General features: G+C 36.2%; 1 protein-coding gene across 1 annotated transcript in view; it reads left to right on the top strand.

Moving 5' to 3' along the window:
- Positions 1-18,889, top strand: part of TMPRSS11F (transmembrane serine protease 11F) — an 82,185-nt gene that overhangs the window by 50,463 nt on the left and 12,833 nt on the right. The window contains exons 4-6 of the mRNA XM_027836413.1: positions 13,860-13,927; positions 15,038-15,201; positions 17,403-17,441. Coding sequence (XP_027692214.1) covers positions 13,860-13,927; positions 15,038-15,201; positions 17,403-17,441 — 271 coding nt within the window. The remainder of the gene's footprint in view (positions 1-13,859; positions 13,928-15,037; positions 15,202-17,402; positions 17,442-18,889) is intronic.

Here is an 18,889-nt window from a genome sequence, read left to right as displayed (position 1 = left end):
ACACACACACACACACACACACACACACACACACACACACACACACAATATAAATGGAGGAAGAGAGAGGTAAAATTGATGAAGGTCCTACTGAGAATTAATGGCAGAGTCAGGTCTCTCATCTACCACTCCAATACTTTTCCATATTCTGTGCTGCTTCTCTCTGATGACCCCACCAATAATAAGTCTCCTTAACATTACTCTTAGAGGCTAGTTATGTCCCCCAAACATCCTCATTCCCCTTAACATCTTAATAGGAATCTGTCATCCATAAAAGTCTTGCTCCGCTTTTTATAATTTTAGCCTATATCTACTTGGGTAATAACATTTGTAATGAATTGTAGGAAAAATATATATTCTTTATATATATATATATATATATATATATATAAATTCTTTCTAAAGTTCTTTTCTGAAGCTTCATTTTGGAGTAAAAGTGTCCTACATTCTCAAAAGTCAAATGCTTTTGCAGCTTAAGTCCTTGCAGACTTTATCAAGCTGAAAAAGTTTTACATACAAGCCTGACAATAGACTTTGTCATCTGAGAACTAAATTCACAAAATCTGGAGGCTTTTTTCCACAACAGTTCGTAAGGATCATTTAGTAAGTAATAGAGGGATTGAAATCTGCATCAGTGGAGGGAGCACCCATATCTACAAAATCACAGATTCTTAAAATATCAAAGAAATATTTATTTGTCCCAGAATGACTTCTCTCAAACTTTAGAGAGGTATCTTCTATTTCTAATTTACTGTGTTTTGGTGGACAAATACATGATTAATTATTATCCATAGATTTCAATTGTATTCTTTATCAGACCTTGTCTTTTCAGATTGATGTAGCCTAATCTTTTTAGCTAGTCCTTATTCAACAGCAATCCTATTTGGACTTGATCTAGTTTTCTATTTTTTTAACCATCACCAAAACACTTTGATGACTATGACTTTAAATATTTTTGGGGGTCTATAAGTACTATTCTTCCTTCCTTCCTCCTCTTTTTTTTATTAGGCCTCTGTTTTCTCCAGATGGATTTTGTTATTCCTTTGTGTATCTCTTAAGAACCCCCTTGGCGTCACACTTTGGTTTTGGGCCAGACTTGTGATATCATCATGATAAGAGACTCTTCCTAAGGAAACTCCCTAAGCCAGTGCCAATGTTTGGTGAATCCAAGTCTTAGGGAGTTGCCCAGGCACTAAGAAGTTAAGTGATTTGCCCCAGGTCACTTCACCAGTTTGTGTGAGTGGTGGGACCTTACTTCAAAGCTAGTTCTTTATCCAATATGTCATGTTGCTTCTTGGTAGATCACTAAAACTATAATTTGGATATATCATCCCTTTTTATTATATTGGTATGGCACAACTGTGATCAATATATTTTCAATTATTTATATCATTAGGTAGGATTTTCAGGTGTAGGCTACATCTTACTCCTTTCGTATATTCCCACCCTTTAACATACAAATTCAGGCTGCCCCATAGGCTGCCCAATGTGAGGTGGCTCAGTCTAGAAATAAGTAGCTGTTCAGGTCCAGTTCTGATTTTTTTATTCCAGTAAGAGAGTTAACAATAACCAAGCAATACTTCCTCTTAATTCAAGTAAGCTTGAAACTACATTTCTTGCACAGCTGACCTCAGGCATAAGAAAAAGTAGCAGGTATGTATCATTTAAGAAAGAACCCTTATGAGCTCACTACTCAAAAGACATCAGGCTATAGCTAATGCCTGAAATTCCACCCTGAGAAATCCATTTATGGTCATTGAGGAATTCTTCCTTAGTAAAATGCAAATGCCCCTGGGAAGACTAACACATTAAAATTTAACATCTATTAATACTTCAGCATTGATCAGTTTATCAAGATCTTCTCCTATCTGACATTCAGCTGTTAATAGGTATGTGCAGAATGAAACCTATAACTGACATATTTTTACTTGAGAGAGGTGGGTAGAGAGTTCTACAGTCTGGCCCTTTCAATAAAAAGCAGCCCTGTACAAGATACCATAGTGAAGGTATCTGGGGGAAGGGAGAGTGGGGATACCAAGATTAAGAAAATGGCATAAAGACTAAAAGGGATAAAAAGAGAAGTGAAATGGGACAAAAGACAAATTTTACCTATTTCATAAAGTTGCCTAAGGCTACCTGACCTTTACTAATTATAACCTTTTATTGGAAGATCTCATTTGACATAAAGGAATTTGGAATCCTTTAGAAAATTTCCCCTGGCTAACCCATTTTCCTGACCCACAAAATCTGGCACCTTTGCTGTATAACAGCATTCAGTGTGTTATCATCAATTGCCCTTGAAAGTGTACAATTCACAAAATTCAATGGAGAAAAAAGCTTATTTCCAGTTTAAAAAAAAACACATAGAGCTATTGTCAGAGTTAATGGAACATATAATATCAGCCAATCAGCAGCCATTCTCCAGAGACCTGTATTGGTTCAAACACTAATAAGCCCCTTAGATAGCACAGGGGATAGTGGACTGGACTTGGAGTCAACAAGACCTGAGTTCAAATCCAGCTTCAGATACTAGCTATATGATCTTGGGCAACAAACTTAATCTCTGCTTGGTTTCCTCATCTGTTAAATGGGAATAACAATAGCAACTAACTTCTTGGATTCTTATGAAGATCAAATAAAATAATATTTATAAAGCCCTTTGTAAACCTTAAAGCATCATATAAATTACAGCTATTACTATCTTATACCAGGTAGGATTTCTAGTAGGAAAGTAGATAGTGTAAGTATTATCTTCATTTTATAGATGAAGGAACTGAGAAATAAAGTCGTTTATCCCAAAGCCATTAAGAAATAGGATTCAAATGAAGCCTTTGCAGATCTCCCAAGCATCAAGGATGTAGAAAAACGTAACACAGAAAAGAAACTTTGGTGAAGCTACTTAATAAACATGAGGCTATTTCCATAGGAGGGAAATATGAACCTTCTAAAAAAAAGTAGCAAAATTCAGTGGAAGAAAAAGGATCTATGGATATGAGCAGGTACAAGGAAATCTGCCACTGGCTCCCAGAAGAGATTAGTTGTGATGGCCAGTGGTTCTTTTTAGGAGTGACTAAGACTAAGGGGCATGTCAATTCGATATGGTCAGTTGAGTAATGTGCTATCTTGTTGGGGCAAGAATCTGGGACATGACTGATAATCTGATGGGATCTGTGATAAGTGATGGATTTCTTAACTTTTAGCCATTTCTAGTGATTCATGTGACAGCCAATGACACAACTATGATACATCAGGTAACATTCTAGGGATTATCAAATTCTGGGAAGGAAGGGTATGCAAGTATAGGTAGTTGATTAAAGACAGAGATGATAGAAGAGGCTTTTATGAGAAGTGAACAGCTAGCAGAGAAGATGATGCTGCAGAATGGGATTTAGCTTTCTGGACAGTGGCTCAAGATATAGTAAGGATGGGCTATTAACTAGGGACGAATTATGTTTAATGAGTATTAGTTACACAGAACTGTCCTGGAGACTTCCTAATCTGACCAAAAATACTTTGACCACAAATTACTAATTCAAGCATTGTAGAGAATAAACACATACAACAACATGAATTACAATGGAATTAACCAGTAATTTAGAATGATTTCAGATGACTGTGCTACAAATTCAACTTAACTTTTAAAGAAGAGATAAATATCTTATTCAAAAGAGCTTGATTGGATAGAGGAGATAATGACATAGAATGGTGCATCAAGAAAGTAGACAACTGTGTGGAGATTCAAGAACCTGGGGACAGAGTATGGTAGTAAGGTTAAAAGGAGGGAGAAATTGAAGTAAATGTTGTAAGAATATACAAAAGACGTTCTCCCTGGATGGGGAAAATAGCATGATGAGTTCTTGATAGATAATAACTGACATTTATATAGTACTTTAAGACTTGCAAAATATGTTATATACATTATTTCACATAAGCCTACCAACAATGCTATTAAGTACTACTGATATTATTATCCCAGTTTGCAGAAGAGAAAACTAAGGCTCAGAGAGGTTAAATGACTTGCCCATGGTCACACAGATAGGAAACGTCTGAGGTGCATTCAGGTCTAATTGACAGTCAGTCTTGCAATCCTTTCACAAGCTGACTTTCTAGAGATCACAAAAGTGGCTAAGAGGTAAAAATTAATTGTTACAGGAGACTTCATCTATCTGGACATCTGTTGGAAGTCTCTGCTAAAAAAAAGATTACAGAATCTCAGAACTGAGTGGGAACTCAGAGACTTAATCTAAACCATACATTAACAAGAATATCTCTTTGGAGGAGGAAAACTGAGTATATCTTCTTAATACATGAAAGCTATCTCCTCCACCTCTTTTACCTATCATATTACCTGTGAAAAAGGTACTATCTTTCCAGAGTCATATTCTAGTCATGACTCTTCTTCACACCATCTTGGTGATAACTATGAAGTCTTGAGTCTCATTAATGTAGGAACTCAAATTCATATTGTCTGTTAACCATACTTGGTGTATTTGTAAATAGATATCTGAGATAATGGACTTTTATTATTGCCTCTTTTCTTGGGTTTTATCTTCAATGAACTCCTGAATGTATCTATAGACATTCTTCTTTTTAAATTACAGATATTATCTGTGGTATCTAGCTTGATATAGAGTTCTCTCTCTTTTTTTTTTAGTTGAAAACTCTTTTGATTATGTTTGCAAGATTCTAGGGAAATTCATTTTTAAGAGTTCCTTTTAGGTATATTCTTGTCCTAGGTTTGTGGAGCTCATTCTAAGGGTTGGAAAGTGTATCAGACCTTTAAAATATTTAGCCTCAAATGTTCTTTAAATGAATAGCAATATGGCAAATGTTATCCCATGCAACTAAAAAAAACCGAAGTCACAGTGCACATATATTCAGGTGGAGTTTATTGAAAGAAATTAGTTATTGCAGGAGCAAAATTACAACTGATCATATCTTGGGTGAATAGCAAGTGCAGGGAGCAGAAAGCTGCCAAGATAGTCTTAGCAGATACTTCCAGCTTGAGGGACAATGTCTCCAGGCCTGTAGAGCTTATGGTTCTCTGCCAGACATCTTCATGCCAATACAAGTGCCAGCACCCACAGGAAGATTTAAGGATGAATATTTAGAAGTGATGTGATTGAAGATGGATTGTCCATGATTATAGAGAGAAAAAGTTCTGCTTCTGATGTCAGCTCTTTTAAGGCAGCTGGTCTTCAGGTGTTCAAGACTATTTATGAATGCTAATTGGCCAGGTGGTCCTGCTTACCTTTGTTCTTAGACAGTCCCTCCCCCCCCCACCATGAATTGTCTGTGAGAAAATTCAACTTTGGCATATATTCAAGAATGCCAGTGACTTTAGATCTGGGTACCTATCTTTGAGGAGAAAACTAGAATAAACATACAAACACACACACATGTGTGTGTGTGTGTTAGAAATTATTCAAAGTGCTTTAAAGAGAACTATTAGCTCTTAAAAAACAAGCAAAAAAGAGATTACCATTCTTAACAATAATAATACATAACAGCAACTTTGTGAGGTAGTTGCTATTATTACCATGATTTTACAAATGAGAAAACTGAGGCTGAGAGAAGTTAAATGAGTTATCTCCCATCACACAGCTAGGGTCTGACACAGAATTTGAATTCAGATCTTCCCTACTCAAAGTCTAACACTCCAGGTATTATGACACCTAACGGCCTAATATAAATATTTCTTTTGCTTAGTAAAGAACTGTCCCCAAACTGGGGGGTAGGGCAGGGAGGAGAGGAAGGAACTAGCACTTGAAGTTTCAGTATACAATAAGTAGTAATGAAAAGAGAAACAATAATACAGGCTGAACATATCACCACCTCATTTCTATAGGTAGCATTCATATGCCTGTAGCATCTCAAATCATAAGATAGGTCAAAACAATTTACTGGCATTCTCCAAGATAATTCCATCTCTATCCAGGAGCCTGTCTTTCCTATATTTTAAGCTGTGTTCCATAATTCCAAATCCTATTCTCAGAAACCATCTTCATAATCCACTGTTACATTACTTTCTCTATTGTATCCTCTGTGTTCAATCAGCAGTAGCAGAGATGAAAATTCCATCTGTGCCATAAAATCCTTAATTTCTTACCAAAGACTTCACTATCCTCAACAATTCTTTATGGTTTCCTTTAGGCTGTTTCATTTGTTTCCTTCTAAATCACTAGAAGTGAATAGAAGTCATCTAGATTGAGCTATCTTGAGAGGTTGTCTTTCACATCAGATATACACACACACACATACATATATACACACATATATATATGTGTGTGTATATATATATGTATGTGTGTGTGTATGTGTATATATGGATAGCAGCTCAGGACACTAAGAATTTGAAGACTTGATTGTTAATGCTGTTGATTTTGGAGGAATTGTGGAGAATGGGGCAGAGGTGCCACAGGGCTAATGTTAACAAATCAACCATGATGGAATTTTAGAATGATGTTTTCCCAGCAGGATTTGTGTGTTTATCAATACTTAGGAAGAGCAGCATTGATCTCTAGAGACCAAGGTTGATTCATGAAGAATAAGTCCCACTATATCAAGCTCACCTTATTTCCTTTTCTAAAAGGACTGGTAAATGGGTACAGCAGGGAATCGCTATGTCTTGTGGAGAAGGTAGAAAGATTTGGGAAATAGTTAAAATCATTACTGATTGAATGGTCATAAACAATGAATATCTAATAATTGACCAATGTGCTAATAGGGAAGGAGATTCCTAGGGGCATGCTGTAAGACTATAGTCTTAGTCCTGTTCTAAAGATTTGAATCTAAAATAACACAATTTAATAGTGATAATGGTAAAATTATTTGCTTTGCTTTTAAAACATCATCTGTACAAATATAGGAAGGAAGAGACATAGCCAGACAAAAATTCATTATAAAAACAGCTGGGGATTTTAGTGCATTTTAAGCTGAATACAATTCTGTGGTGTGATTAGTTAACCAAGAAAGTTAATATGATCTTAGGCTGCATTTAAAGAAATAAAGAAATGTCTAGAATAAGAGAGATGTTATTAGTCCTGCTTCTGTTCTACCATGAGGTAATGTGTTCAGTGCTGGGCTCTGCATTTTTGAAGGGACATTGATATTTTTTAGCACATTCAAAGCTGTACAGCCAAGATGACATGGAGGATTGACACTTGAAAGCAGATCATAGAAGAATCAATTGAAGAAATAAAGAATGTTTATTTTTATAGCCAGTGTCTCTGATAAAAGCCTCTTTTCTAAAATATATAGAGAACTGAGTCAAATTCACAAAAATACAAGTCATTCCCCAATTGATAAATGATCAAAGGATATGAACAGGCAGTTTTCAGATGAAGAAATTAAAGCTATCTACAGTCATATGAAAAAATGCTCTAAATTAGTTTTGATTAGAGAAATGCAAATTAAAACAATTCTGAGGTACCATGTCACACCTATCAGATTGGCTAACATGGCAAAACAGAAAAATGATAAATGTCGGAGATGTGGGAAAATTGGAACTCTAATGCATTGTTGGTGGAATTGTGAACTGATTCAACCATTCAGGAGAACAATTTAGAACTATGCCCAAAGGGCTATAAAAATGTGCATACCCTTTGACCCAGCAATACCACTTCTAGGGCTGTATCCCAAAGAAATCATACAAATGGGAAAAGGACCCACATGTACAAAAATATTTACAGCAGTTCCTTTTTTTGTTGTGGCAAAGCATTGGAAATCGAGGGGATGCCCATCAATTGGGGAACGGCTGAACAAGTTGTGGTACATGAATGTAATGAAATACTATTGTTCTATAAGAAATGATGAGCAATCAGACTTCAGAAAAACCTAGAAAGATTTATGTGAACTAATGCTGAGTGAAGTGAGCAGAACCAGGAGAACATTGTACGCAGTAACAGCAACATTGCATGATGACCAACTTTGATAGACTTAACTCTTCTCAGCAATACAAAGATCTAAGACAATTCCAGAAGACTCAGGATGGAAAATGCTATCCATATCCAGAGAAAGAACTACAGAGTCTGAATGCAGATTGAAGCATACTATTTTCTCTCTTTGTTTTTTCTTCTTTCTTGTGGTTTTCCCCTTTGGTTCTAATTCTTCTTTACAATAAGACTAATGTGGAAATATATTTAATATGATTGTACATGTATAGCCTATATCAGATTTCATGCCATCTTGGGGAGAAGGGAGCAGAGGGAAGAGGAGAAAATTTAGAACTCAAAATCTTACAGAAGTGAATGTTGAACACTAAAAACAAATAAACTTTAAAAAAAGAATATTTAAACAAGAGAATAAAAACATCAGGAGAAAATGGTAGCTCATTTAAAGAGTTGTTCCATGAAGGAGTGATGAGACTTCTTGGGGATGGCCTCAAAGATCTAAAGTAAATCAAATAGACGTTATAAGGAGGCAGATTTTAGATCAATGTAGGAAAAGGATAACATCCTCCACTTGACCTCACTTGGGTAGGAAGTCAGTTCCGTGCCATATATGACTCAATGAGAGGGTTAATTAAAAAAAAATACATCTTTCAGAAGTACAAAAACACTGAAATAGAACCAAAAGACAGTATTCACTACTTTTGGTGAATGACTGTCATCTTTCCCAAGGAGCACATCTGCTACTTAGATTCATATTCCAAACAATACATTTATTTGCTTAGTGAGCAACTGAAAACCATAGATATTAGAACTTCTTGATAAAACAGAACACTAGTGTCTTGGATAAACCCTAATGCAGATGTGGGGATCTTGTGACCTTGGGGCTATATGTGGCCCTCTAGGTCCTCAAGTGTGGCCCTTTGACTGAATCCAAACTTCACAGAACAAATCCCTTTAATAAAAGAATTTGTCCCGTAAAACTTGAACTCAGTCAAAATGCTTCACCCAATGACCTAGAAGGCCATATGGGGCCTTGAGGCTTCAGGTTCCCTACTCCAGATGATACTCTGCATGGGAACTATCCTTGGTTTCACTCTATAGAGTCAAGTATGGTGGGTCTCTAGATATTAGGTTGGCACTTTGCTTATGATGAACATGTACATGCCCATGACAGGTAGGCCTTGGTTAATTCTGAGAAGTACTGACTTACTTCTCTCTTCTCACCCTACCCCCACTCAAAATTCATCAATTACTCACTCTTCAACATCAGCATTTATACTCTCTGTTAAAATACAAATATTACAACAGAAATGAAAACACATTGAGTCATTATCATTCATTAGGATCTGAGAATAAATTGGTACATGAATTAACTAGTAGGATATCTGGCAGGAAATGAGGGAATGAAACTCAAAGCAAGTTAAGCATTGATAAAAAGAAAGGGATCAGGGAAGATCAAGAGCTTTGGATGGAAACTAGATGGAACCTAGATAGTCAATGAGCATGAGATACAGTAGAAAGGACAGAACAGATCAGGGAATGCTGAATAGGAGGTGAAGAGCAAAAATGATGTTCATTTTAAGATTTTTATTTGGATTAGTTCTGTTTGTAAGAATCTTTTTAGACTAAAATCAGGGAAAACCTGTGGTAGAATGGAAAGAAATCTTAATCAGAGAACCTGGGTTCTAATCTCTGCTGTGTTATAAACTATCTATATAATCTTGTACAAATTACTTAATTTCTCTGTGCTTCACTTTCTTAACCTGTAAAATGAGAGTAATGAACTAGAATCTAGTCAGAGGTGTCAAACACACCGTGAGCTGCACCCAACAGGCTTGAGTATGTCCTGAGCCAGATTAAAATGTAATTGGGGAATATTTAATAAAATAAATGAGAAGATAATAGAATATAAGTAACATTAATATGTGATTTTCTAAGTCATCTTGAGGCCTGCAGAAATCTTTATATATGGTTTAGTGGCCCCTGTTTCTATCTGAATGTGACATCACTGGACTAGATACTTGCAGGTTCCTTAGAGTTCTTAAAACGATCCAATGCCCTTTCCCATCTAGACCTACCTAGAACTGTGGTAGGAGATATTAAGGCATAAAGCATTTGTACAGAAAAATGCTAAGCCCAAAACGAATTTACCATCTAATTGGGAAAAGGAGATAAATAGTAACTGAATAATACATTCTTTTGGATTTGTTTTACAGTGTCTTGATTTTTCATAAAGTCACTAGCTTCCAATTGCTCTATTCTAATTTTTAAGGAAGTATTTTCTTCAGTAATCTTTTGGACTTCCTTTTCCACTTGGCCAATTTTGCTTTTTAGGGCATTCTTCTCCTCATTGGCTTTTTGGACCTCTTTTGCCATTTGGGTTAGGCTATTTTTTAAGGTGTTATTTTCTTCAGTATTTTTTTGGGTCTCCTTTAGCAAGCTGTTGACTTGTTTTTCATGATTTTCTTGTATCACTCTCAGTTTTTCCTCTACTTCTCTTACTTGCTTCTCAAAATCCCTTTTGAGCTCTTCCAAGGCCTGGGACTGATTCATATTTTTCTTGGAGGCTTTGGATGTAGGAGCTTTGGCTTTGTTGTCTTCTGGTTGTATGTTTTGATCTTCTTTGTCACCAAAGTAAGATATAAGTAAGATAATTACAAAGTAAGTAATATAGTCTGACTCTTTTTGCGCTGCTTTCTCATGATCCTGGCCAATTACTTGAGTTTTAAACTCTTTGTTAAGGTAAAAGTCTGCTTCCAATGTGAAGAGTATACTGTCCCAAGCTTTGGGGGTTTGTACAGCTGTTTTCAGAGGTACATCTAGGGACCTGTAAATTTTCAGTTCTTCCAAGGTGGTATGATAAGGGGCAAGGTGTTTCCTCTCCACCACCACAACAAGCTCCACCTCACTAGCGCTCCTCCTCACCCCAGGACTGCCCCTCAGAACTGTGACCCAGATCCAAGCACCGGTAAAGCAAGAGATTCCTGCCTCAGCACTGGCAAGAGATCCCTGCAATCCTCTTCTGATCAGCCACTAGAATCCCCCTCAGTCTGTGGGCTGGAAGCTCAGGAAAAAGCCGCGGTCCCGGGCCGTGCTCAAGACTTGCGGCTGAGATCTAGCTCCTCTCTCACCACAGTCACAGACTTTTCCCACTGACCTAAGTTGTCTTTGGCATTCCTGGGTTGAGAAGTCTGGAAACCACCACAGCTGCCTGCGATTCAGTCCTCTGAGGCCTGCTCCAGGGTCACTGTGGCCTGCACGACCAAGCCGAACTGCGCTCCTCTCCCCGCCTGGCGTGATAAACCTTTCTGATAACCATCCAGGCTGTCTTTGGCTGGAAATTTGTTTCACTCTGTCTTTTTGTGGGTTCTGCTGCTTTAGAATTTGTTTAGAGTCATTTTTTGGGGTATTTGGAGGGCTTTGGGAGAGAGCTCAAGACAGTCACTGCTTTCCCTCTGCCATGGTGGCTCCGCCCCCACTGTAACTGAATAATACAATGGGTCGGGCAATATGATTCCAAAGAGAGGAAGGTCATTGTGGACTGGAACAATGCTGAAAGGACTCACAGAAGAGCACATTTTTGACTTAACTGACTTTTTTTTGCCCTCTGCTGTGTACCTACACCAGAGTTATCTTGCACTAATGACACCAGGACCGCAGGGCTTAGAAAGCATCTTTTCATGGGTGTAGCTTGTAGACTTCCCCAGTCATTAACCTGAGACTAATGATCTTCCTAGAATACTTAATCCCAAAGCAATTACAAACTAGGGGAAAGCTTCAAGCTCAAACTTGCAACAGGCAGTAACTGGGTGTGCACAGAACTATTCAACAAGAAATATTGCTTTAAAGATGTCACTTGGTTTGTTACTCTCCGAGTTCAAACCAGGGCTGGATTTTTGAAAGAACTGATTTTGATGGGAATGATTGTTCTTACAGCCATGAGCCCAGAGTCTGAGATATTGTCTTGCCTGAAGCAGTATAACAGCCTAAGTGTAAAGTGACCTTATTCATGACTTTGAACTGAAACCATCAAAGGAGGCGATTGATTTATGTGGATAGTGTCAAGATCTGAGCCAGGATAGAACAGTAGGTAAGGAACTATTGACTTGCTTGGAGGAAAAATGTTATAAACATTAATTACCTTAGCTCACAGATTGGTAGCAGGAGTTGTAAGTGACTGAAGAACATGAACTTCTGCCTCATCATAGCCTTTATGTAGCCAAATAGGGCAGTCTTGGAACAGATAACCCTCTTCATGAGGTTCAGATAAAGAGCAAGGAGGCCTCAAGCGCTCAAGGAATAGTGTCTGATCCCCAAACTTACACTGTCTTACCTTTACTTTTATGCAAAGGAAGAGCTGGCTATTGTAAAAATTACCTTTGTTCTAACCTCAAACATCACACAGCCATATCTAGTCTCTACCCACTCTTTACTGAGGTAGATAATTTAAGTGGTCAATATCAAATACAGTTAATTCTTTGATTTTAATATTTTCTGAGAATTTTCTACAAATATGGTTGGAAGGAAATCTTGCCCTTCCCTAGCCCAGAGTTTAGAAAAGGGATGTTTTAAAGTCATTGGCCACTTTTCTGAGTCTTACTTTTATGGTAGATGAGAAGCTCCCAGGGAACCTAGGGAAGACCAAAATAGAGATAGTCCTAGAACGGAGGCCCTCTAACTATTCTCTCTCAGGCTGCCACTCATTCCTTTGGTTTTGTTATTGTTGAGTCATAATTGGGCTCACCTGATGCCTTATTTCTGCTTGGTTGATTCCAATGATTTCTACATTTCCACTCAAATCTAATGTACTAATTTGCTTGATTTTTTAGAAAGGAAGGTAAATTATATGTTAATACCTCATTGAATTATATGTTCAGACCTCATGAAGTTGTGTTAGCACAACTTCATCTGTTTGGTGAAGGGGCTCAAAGTCTTGCCATCTATCTCATTACTTCACTCTTAGAATTCCTAGGCCTTTCCATTTGATCTGAGTCTGAATTTTCCTTGAGTTCAGTTCAGGAACTCTTAACTTTTTTTGTGCCATGGATCCCTTTGGCAATTGGGTAATACCCATGGACTTTAATACTACTCTAGTGGTTGCCTATATTCATAATTAAATAAAATGCTAAATTTCACTTAAAAATGAGTGAAAATAAGGATGTAATTTTCCCCTACGAAGTTAACAGACCCTCTGAAATGCATCCACAGAGCCCAGATTATGGACACTTAGATTTTTTTTTCTTGGTACTTCTAGCATATAACACAGTACTTAATAAATGATTTTTCATTCTCCCTATTCCTCTTAAGAATCCACTCTGCTTTCTCTCATATACCTACAATTTCAGGAACTTTCTTCAACTTGTTTCAGTAACTCAAAGGACTCAGGTGCTTTTAGGGAATTGTGAAACCTTGCAATTCCATCAACAACTCTGGTTCAAAAGGTTGGATAAAAAGATATTTACCTTACTACGCTAAAACCAATTTTAAATTATGATCTCCATTGTAAAAGGGTGTGGGGCAGAGTGATGACTAATTTTCAAGGTTCCTTGGAGTTCTATGAAAGACATTCCTTTGTCAGTTACCTTCCTAAGAGTATAGGGATGGAAAATAAAGTCTGTAAATTTATACGTAGCAACATATTCTGTATTTGAGTAGCCTGCTTTATTGTGAGGATTCTCATAACAATGTTGAACCAGAAATGTTACCTATGATGTTGACACTAAGTTCTCATTGATGCATATTTTCTCTTATTACTGCTGTAAATGCGCTAGGAGGTCATTTAATTTCATGATTACCTTTTTGCAAATAGATTTACAAATAAATTGGTATGTGTGAATAAACAATTCCATTTGCTTAGCTCTAAAGTTGAAATGATTTACAAACTATATTACAGCTACATAATTTGTCTTCTTCTGTTATCTTCTATTAATCTCAAGCACTATCTGATTTTTTTTCTTAACAAAACAGATGACTAAGATATTTCGACAGTCATCTCACAAAGGAAGATATATCAAATCCCATGTTATCAAACTGAGGTACGTGAAGCTGGTTTTCTATCCCTGAACATTTGCCATTATAATGAAATTAATTAATCATATGTGACTTGTAGTACAATAAGGTTTCATTTTGAAATTACTCTACGCTATGCTATGGCTTTCATGGAAGTTGGAATACCAACTTGAACATACATGGCTTTGTCAGATCTCAAACTCAGCTGTTGCTACCTATTCTTAGATTGGATTCAAAAATAAATAAAAATGGGCTATTATAGTAGAAATCTCCCATGAATTAAAATATACATACCCAGAAGGAATTTTTGGCATTGGTCTGCACCTCTGGGAACAGATTCTTTTACATTAGAGAGACTGATACTGTATTTAACAATTAAGGAACCCGCCCCTCCCCACCACCATATGTCACTTTTAAAATAATTTAATGATTCACATAAATTGCAAATCTTGTGGTACATTTACAATGATTTAATTAAAATGATTATTTAAATAAATAAATGTTTATTTAATGTTTATTTAAATAGGGTTTACTATTAATTTCCAATCTTTCAGCAATACAGAAATATATAGTATGGTTTTATTAATGTTTAAATCATTCATTCTCTACTTATCATATGAGATAATTTTTTAGATTTATGTCACATATTGCTTGGGTCAATTAAAGGTGAATAACAGATAGCTAGCAAGTATATAATAGCTAGGAGCTTTACAAATAAGGCAACTAAATAGTCAGTTGATAGATCACCAGACCTGAAGTCAGCAAAATCTAAGTTCAAATCTGACCTCAGATGCTTACTAACTGTATGACTCTGGGCAAGCTATTTAATCTCTTAGTTTGCCTCAGTTTCTTCATCTGTAAAATAGGAAGTATAATAGTACCTACCTCCCAGGGTTGTGAAGATCAAATGAGATAATAATTATAAAGTTAGTACTATATGAATATTAGCTGATATTAGTAGTAGTATAGTATATATTTTATATTTAAGGCCAGATTTGAAGTCAGATCTTTTTGACTTCAGATCCAGTGTCTTATCCACTGTGCCACTGGGGTAGTAAATGTAACTTCTGGGATAGAGTTAATGATGATGGAAATGCCATATTAACTTTCTCTTTTATTTTATCCATGATCTACAGCCCTGATAAAGATGGTGTGAAAGTCGTTATGTTGTTCCTTTTTCGCTACCCTTACTCAATTGGTGTAGTAAGAATTAAGAAAAAAATTGGAAGTACGCTATATCAGGCCCTGAAAACCAGAACATTTTCTTTGGCCATAAGTAATGCTTCAATTAAAATCACATGTAAGTGACTCCCTCCTATAACCTCCCAGGCTTTATCTTTGTTTTTGTTTTTCCATGTGATTCCTTTTGTGTGTCATAAGAATTGGGGTCATCACCTGCCTTTCATCAAAGAGTCTGCCACCAAAAGTGCATTTATGTATGTATTACTCCTGAAACTATAATAGAGCACTAAGTCAGTTTAGTTTTAGGGTTCAGTTACTCAAACACTAAAGGTTTATTAAATAATGGTCCTTAAAAACCTTTAGGAAGCCCAATAGCATGGTATGTGAGGATAAAATTATAGAGGACCTAGGTTGCTTCCTAGTTTAGCACTGCTTTTTTATTATTTTGTCATTTATTACTCACAATTCAAAGATGATGATTTTTTGCCATTTTGATAGTGACTTGATTTTCCTTGAAGTCACACAGCTAGTTGGTAAAAATATCCATCCAGATTAATAGCCAGCAGCTTATTATTTAAAGATCTCCAAGCTTCTAGAAGGTATCATCACACACCTAGAAAAAAAATGAAAGAAGACCATCTCCATTAGATTAAAAATTCTTTGAGGGCAGATACTACACCTTATTTTTCTTTATATCCCCACAATACCTTGCACACAATAGATACTTAATAACTCTTTGATTTGGTGTTAACCTATCTTTATTTTGTGTCTCTAAAGTCAAATTAAAATAGTATATTCAACATTAGCAAAAATTTAGCCTTTGATTAGATCTCTAATCACTTTTCCAAACCTAAGATTGAACTTTGTAAAGGGGGAAGATTTGTATCTCAATTACTGAAAAAAGTTCTGTCTCCATCAGGGTTTACCAGATTCCTATTGGAATTTGGGGCAAATGGCCAAGACCTTTAGCCTAGAAGTCTACAGCCGGTCATCACATTTCAGTTGTCTAATCCAAAAGATCCCAGGGGGCCTTTGGGAAAAAGCCCCTGGGCTCCCCACAAAGGTATCACTCTAGAAGAGCCTACAAAGATAAATGATGTTCATAATGGAGAACCTAAAGTAATGCAAGACTCTGAAAGCCTTTCCTATCATCAAAGAAACATGAAATTGGCCATAAGGCCTTAAACCTTAAAGAATTATATATATATATATATATATATATATGTGAGTGCCAATAATATTAACCAAGTACAGTTTTAGGGTTGAATATTTTTTTACATCAATTCTTTGAGAATTGCTTAAAATAGGTGTTGTATCTATGTTAATTATTTATTAATCAGAATATCTGAATCACTAAAATACCACACTCCATACCTAGTTACAGCACAAAAGGTTATATAGATACATAGATAAAATTATATTATACAATGCCTATGCATATATATTTATACTCACCAAACACATTCATATTAATATAAGTGGATGAAGACAAAGAAGTAGGATGTCTAGGTATGCCCCTATGAAGCTTGGACCTAGTCTAACCACAGAAGGGATCTGAGATATTGGGACAATAACACTATGTTTCCCTATTCTCTATTATTAACACACATATATGTATATATATGTATTTATGTATGTATATACACACACACATGAACAGTATATATGTACATATATACATAATATATTATATATAATTCAGGTGAAACCTGAATTCAAGGGCAACCTTAAGTGGGGAAAGAGGTTATAAAAAGTTCAAATATTAGCCTGAGGCATCTGTACGGAAGAAGGAAGCAATGGTCCACTAACTCTGCCTTGGTGATGGGGGATGGGGTTGTGCATTGATTTTATACGAAGATATTCAGTTCTTTTTAGTATGAGCTGGGAAAGCAACCTCATTCCTGGTGACTGTCTCCTTACCTAGATCACTACCTCAGCAGCAATGTGACCCTCAAAGATCTGGGCCAGAGACTAGCATTCCAATTTGCCCTACCCAATGGAAAACTCTGGTCGTGTCATCTTTTTCAGAATTCTAGTGCTCAGTCAAGAAACAAAACAAAACAAAATGACAGTTTAATCCCTATCTAAAATGAAAAGATGCTTTGATTTGTACCAATCAGACAGAACTTTTATTTTGTTCTTTTCTTTGATAACTTGCTGATAATTATTTCCTATCTTTGGCTCTTTTCAGTAATGGATTTTTTTTTTCTTCTGATAACAAGTACTCCTATTGTTGAGCACTTGAAAGAAATCAAATCAAATATCATCAGACTGTAGCCTTAATCTGACCTGATTCTATTGACATTTCATTTGTTTTAGCCATTGATTCCATGAAGACAAGGGACCTTCTCAACAGCCGTAAGTTTAAAAGTGTATTTAATTTTTCTATACCATGATTGATAACAAGGATGAGAAACAGAGTGACATTGTGGATAAAAAGCTGACATCAGAGTCAGGAAGACATGAGTCAAGTGCTTCCTCTGGGAGATAACCTGGGAAAGTCATGTTTAACGTTTCAAGCAGTTCTCTGAAACTTTCACATACAGATAAATTGCCACTTGTGCAGATTAATCAATTAATGAATATAAGGCAACCATATGGTACAGTGGATAAAACTCTACACTCAAAATCAGGGAGATCTAAGTTAAATCCAGCTTTAGACACTTGGTTGCTGAGTGACTCCAGAGAAGTCACTTAATTTCTGTCTGCCTCAGTTTCCACATGTTTACAAAGGTGTACACATATAATAATAGCACCTACCTCCCAGGATTGTCGTGAGGATAAAATGAGATAGCATTTATAAAGCACTTTTCAAACCTCAAAGAGCTATATCAATGATAGCTATTATTAATGGAGGGAACTTCCACACCATAAGTTCTCCACACTGAGGAAAACACAGGTCCAGTCCCCTCCTCACAAAGAAAAAAATAATAATCTATAACCACAGGTAATGAGTAAAAACCGGGGAGACCTTTTAGACTGGCTCCATCTCACAGTGATTTGAGGCATATTCTTTATGTTGAGGAAATAGGCAATTATGTCTATCATGCCAGGTCACAAGGGGGAAAAACAGCAGAGGGTAAGATTTCTACAGGAACACATTTTCTTACATAGAACTTTTTAAATTTTCTATATTTTAATTAGAAACTTTTTGGCTTTGATGAAGTGTTGTTTTTTCCCCCCTCTCTCTTAAATGTCTACTTTACCCCTCCCTTCAACTTATTCTCTGATATGATTGTCTCCAATGAAGCCCCTATCCCTGGAAGACATTACAAATTCATTACAAATTTATAAACCTAACTTGGAGAAGATGTTACTCAACTGTTTTCCTATCAGAATACTCTATCCCTAATTTACAATAATAGAGATAACTCAAAATGCTATTTTAAAAAGGCTTCATTCATTGATTCACTTTAAAGTTGGGCTTTATCAGAGCTAGTTCAATATCCTATCACAGGCAGTGTGAAATCAACACTTAAAAATGTTAGCTATTGAACTAGATCTGTATTATTTTAAAATTTAATGAATCCAAAGTGTCATAACGTAGGATGGTGGAAAGAACATTTTTGTTCTTTTTTTCATTTAATTTTCATTCAATTTCATGTCAGAGACCTTGAGTCCAAATCCTGGCTCTGCTATTTGCTACTTTCATGAACTTGGGAATGTCAGTTTCTTCATCTGTAAAATGAAGAGGGTGGAATAGATGGTCTCTAACGTCCCTTTCAATTCTAAAAATCCAGGGCAGCTAGGTGGTGCAGTGGATAGAGCTCCAGCCTTGGAGTCAGGAGGACCTGAGCTCAAATCCA

The sequence above is a fragment of the Vombatus ursinus genome, unplaced genomic scaffold (genome assembly GCF_900497805.2).
Source record: "Vombatus ursinus unplaced genomic scaffold, bare-nosed wombat genome assembly UNPS02014818.1, whole genome shotgun sequence".
NCBI lineage: Eukaryota > Metazoa > Chordata > Mammalia > Diprotodontia > Vombatidae > Vombatus > Vombatus ursinus.
This window is presented reverse-complemented; position numbering and strand designations above follow the sequence as displayed.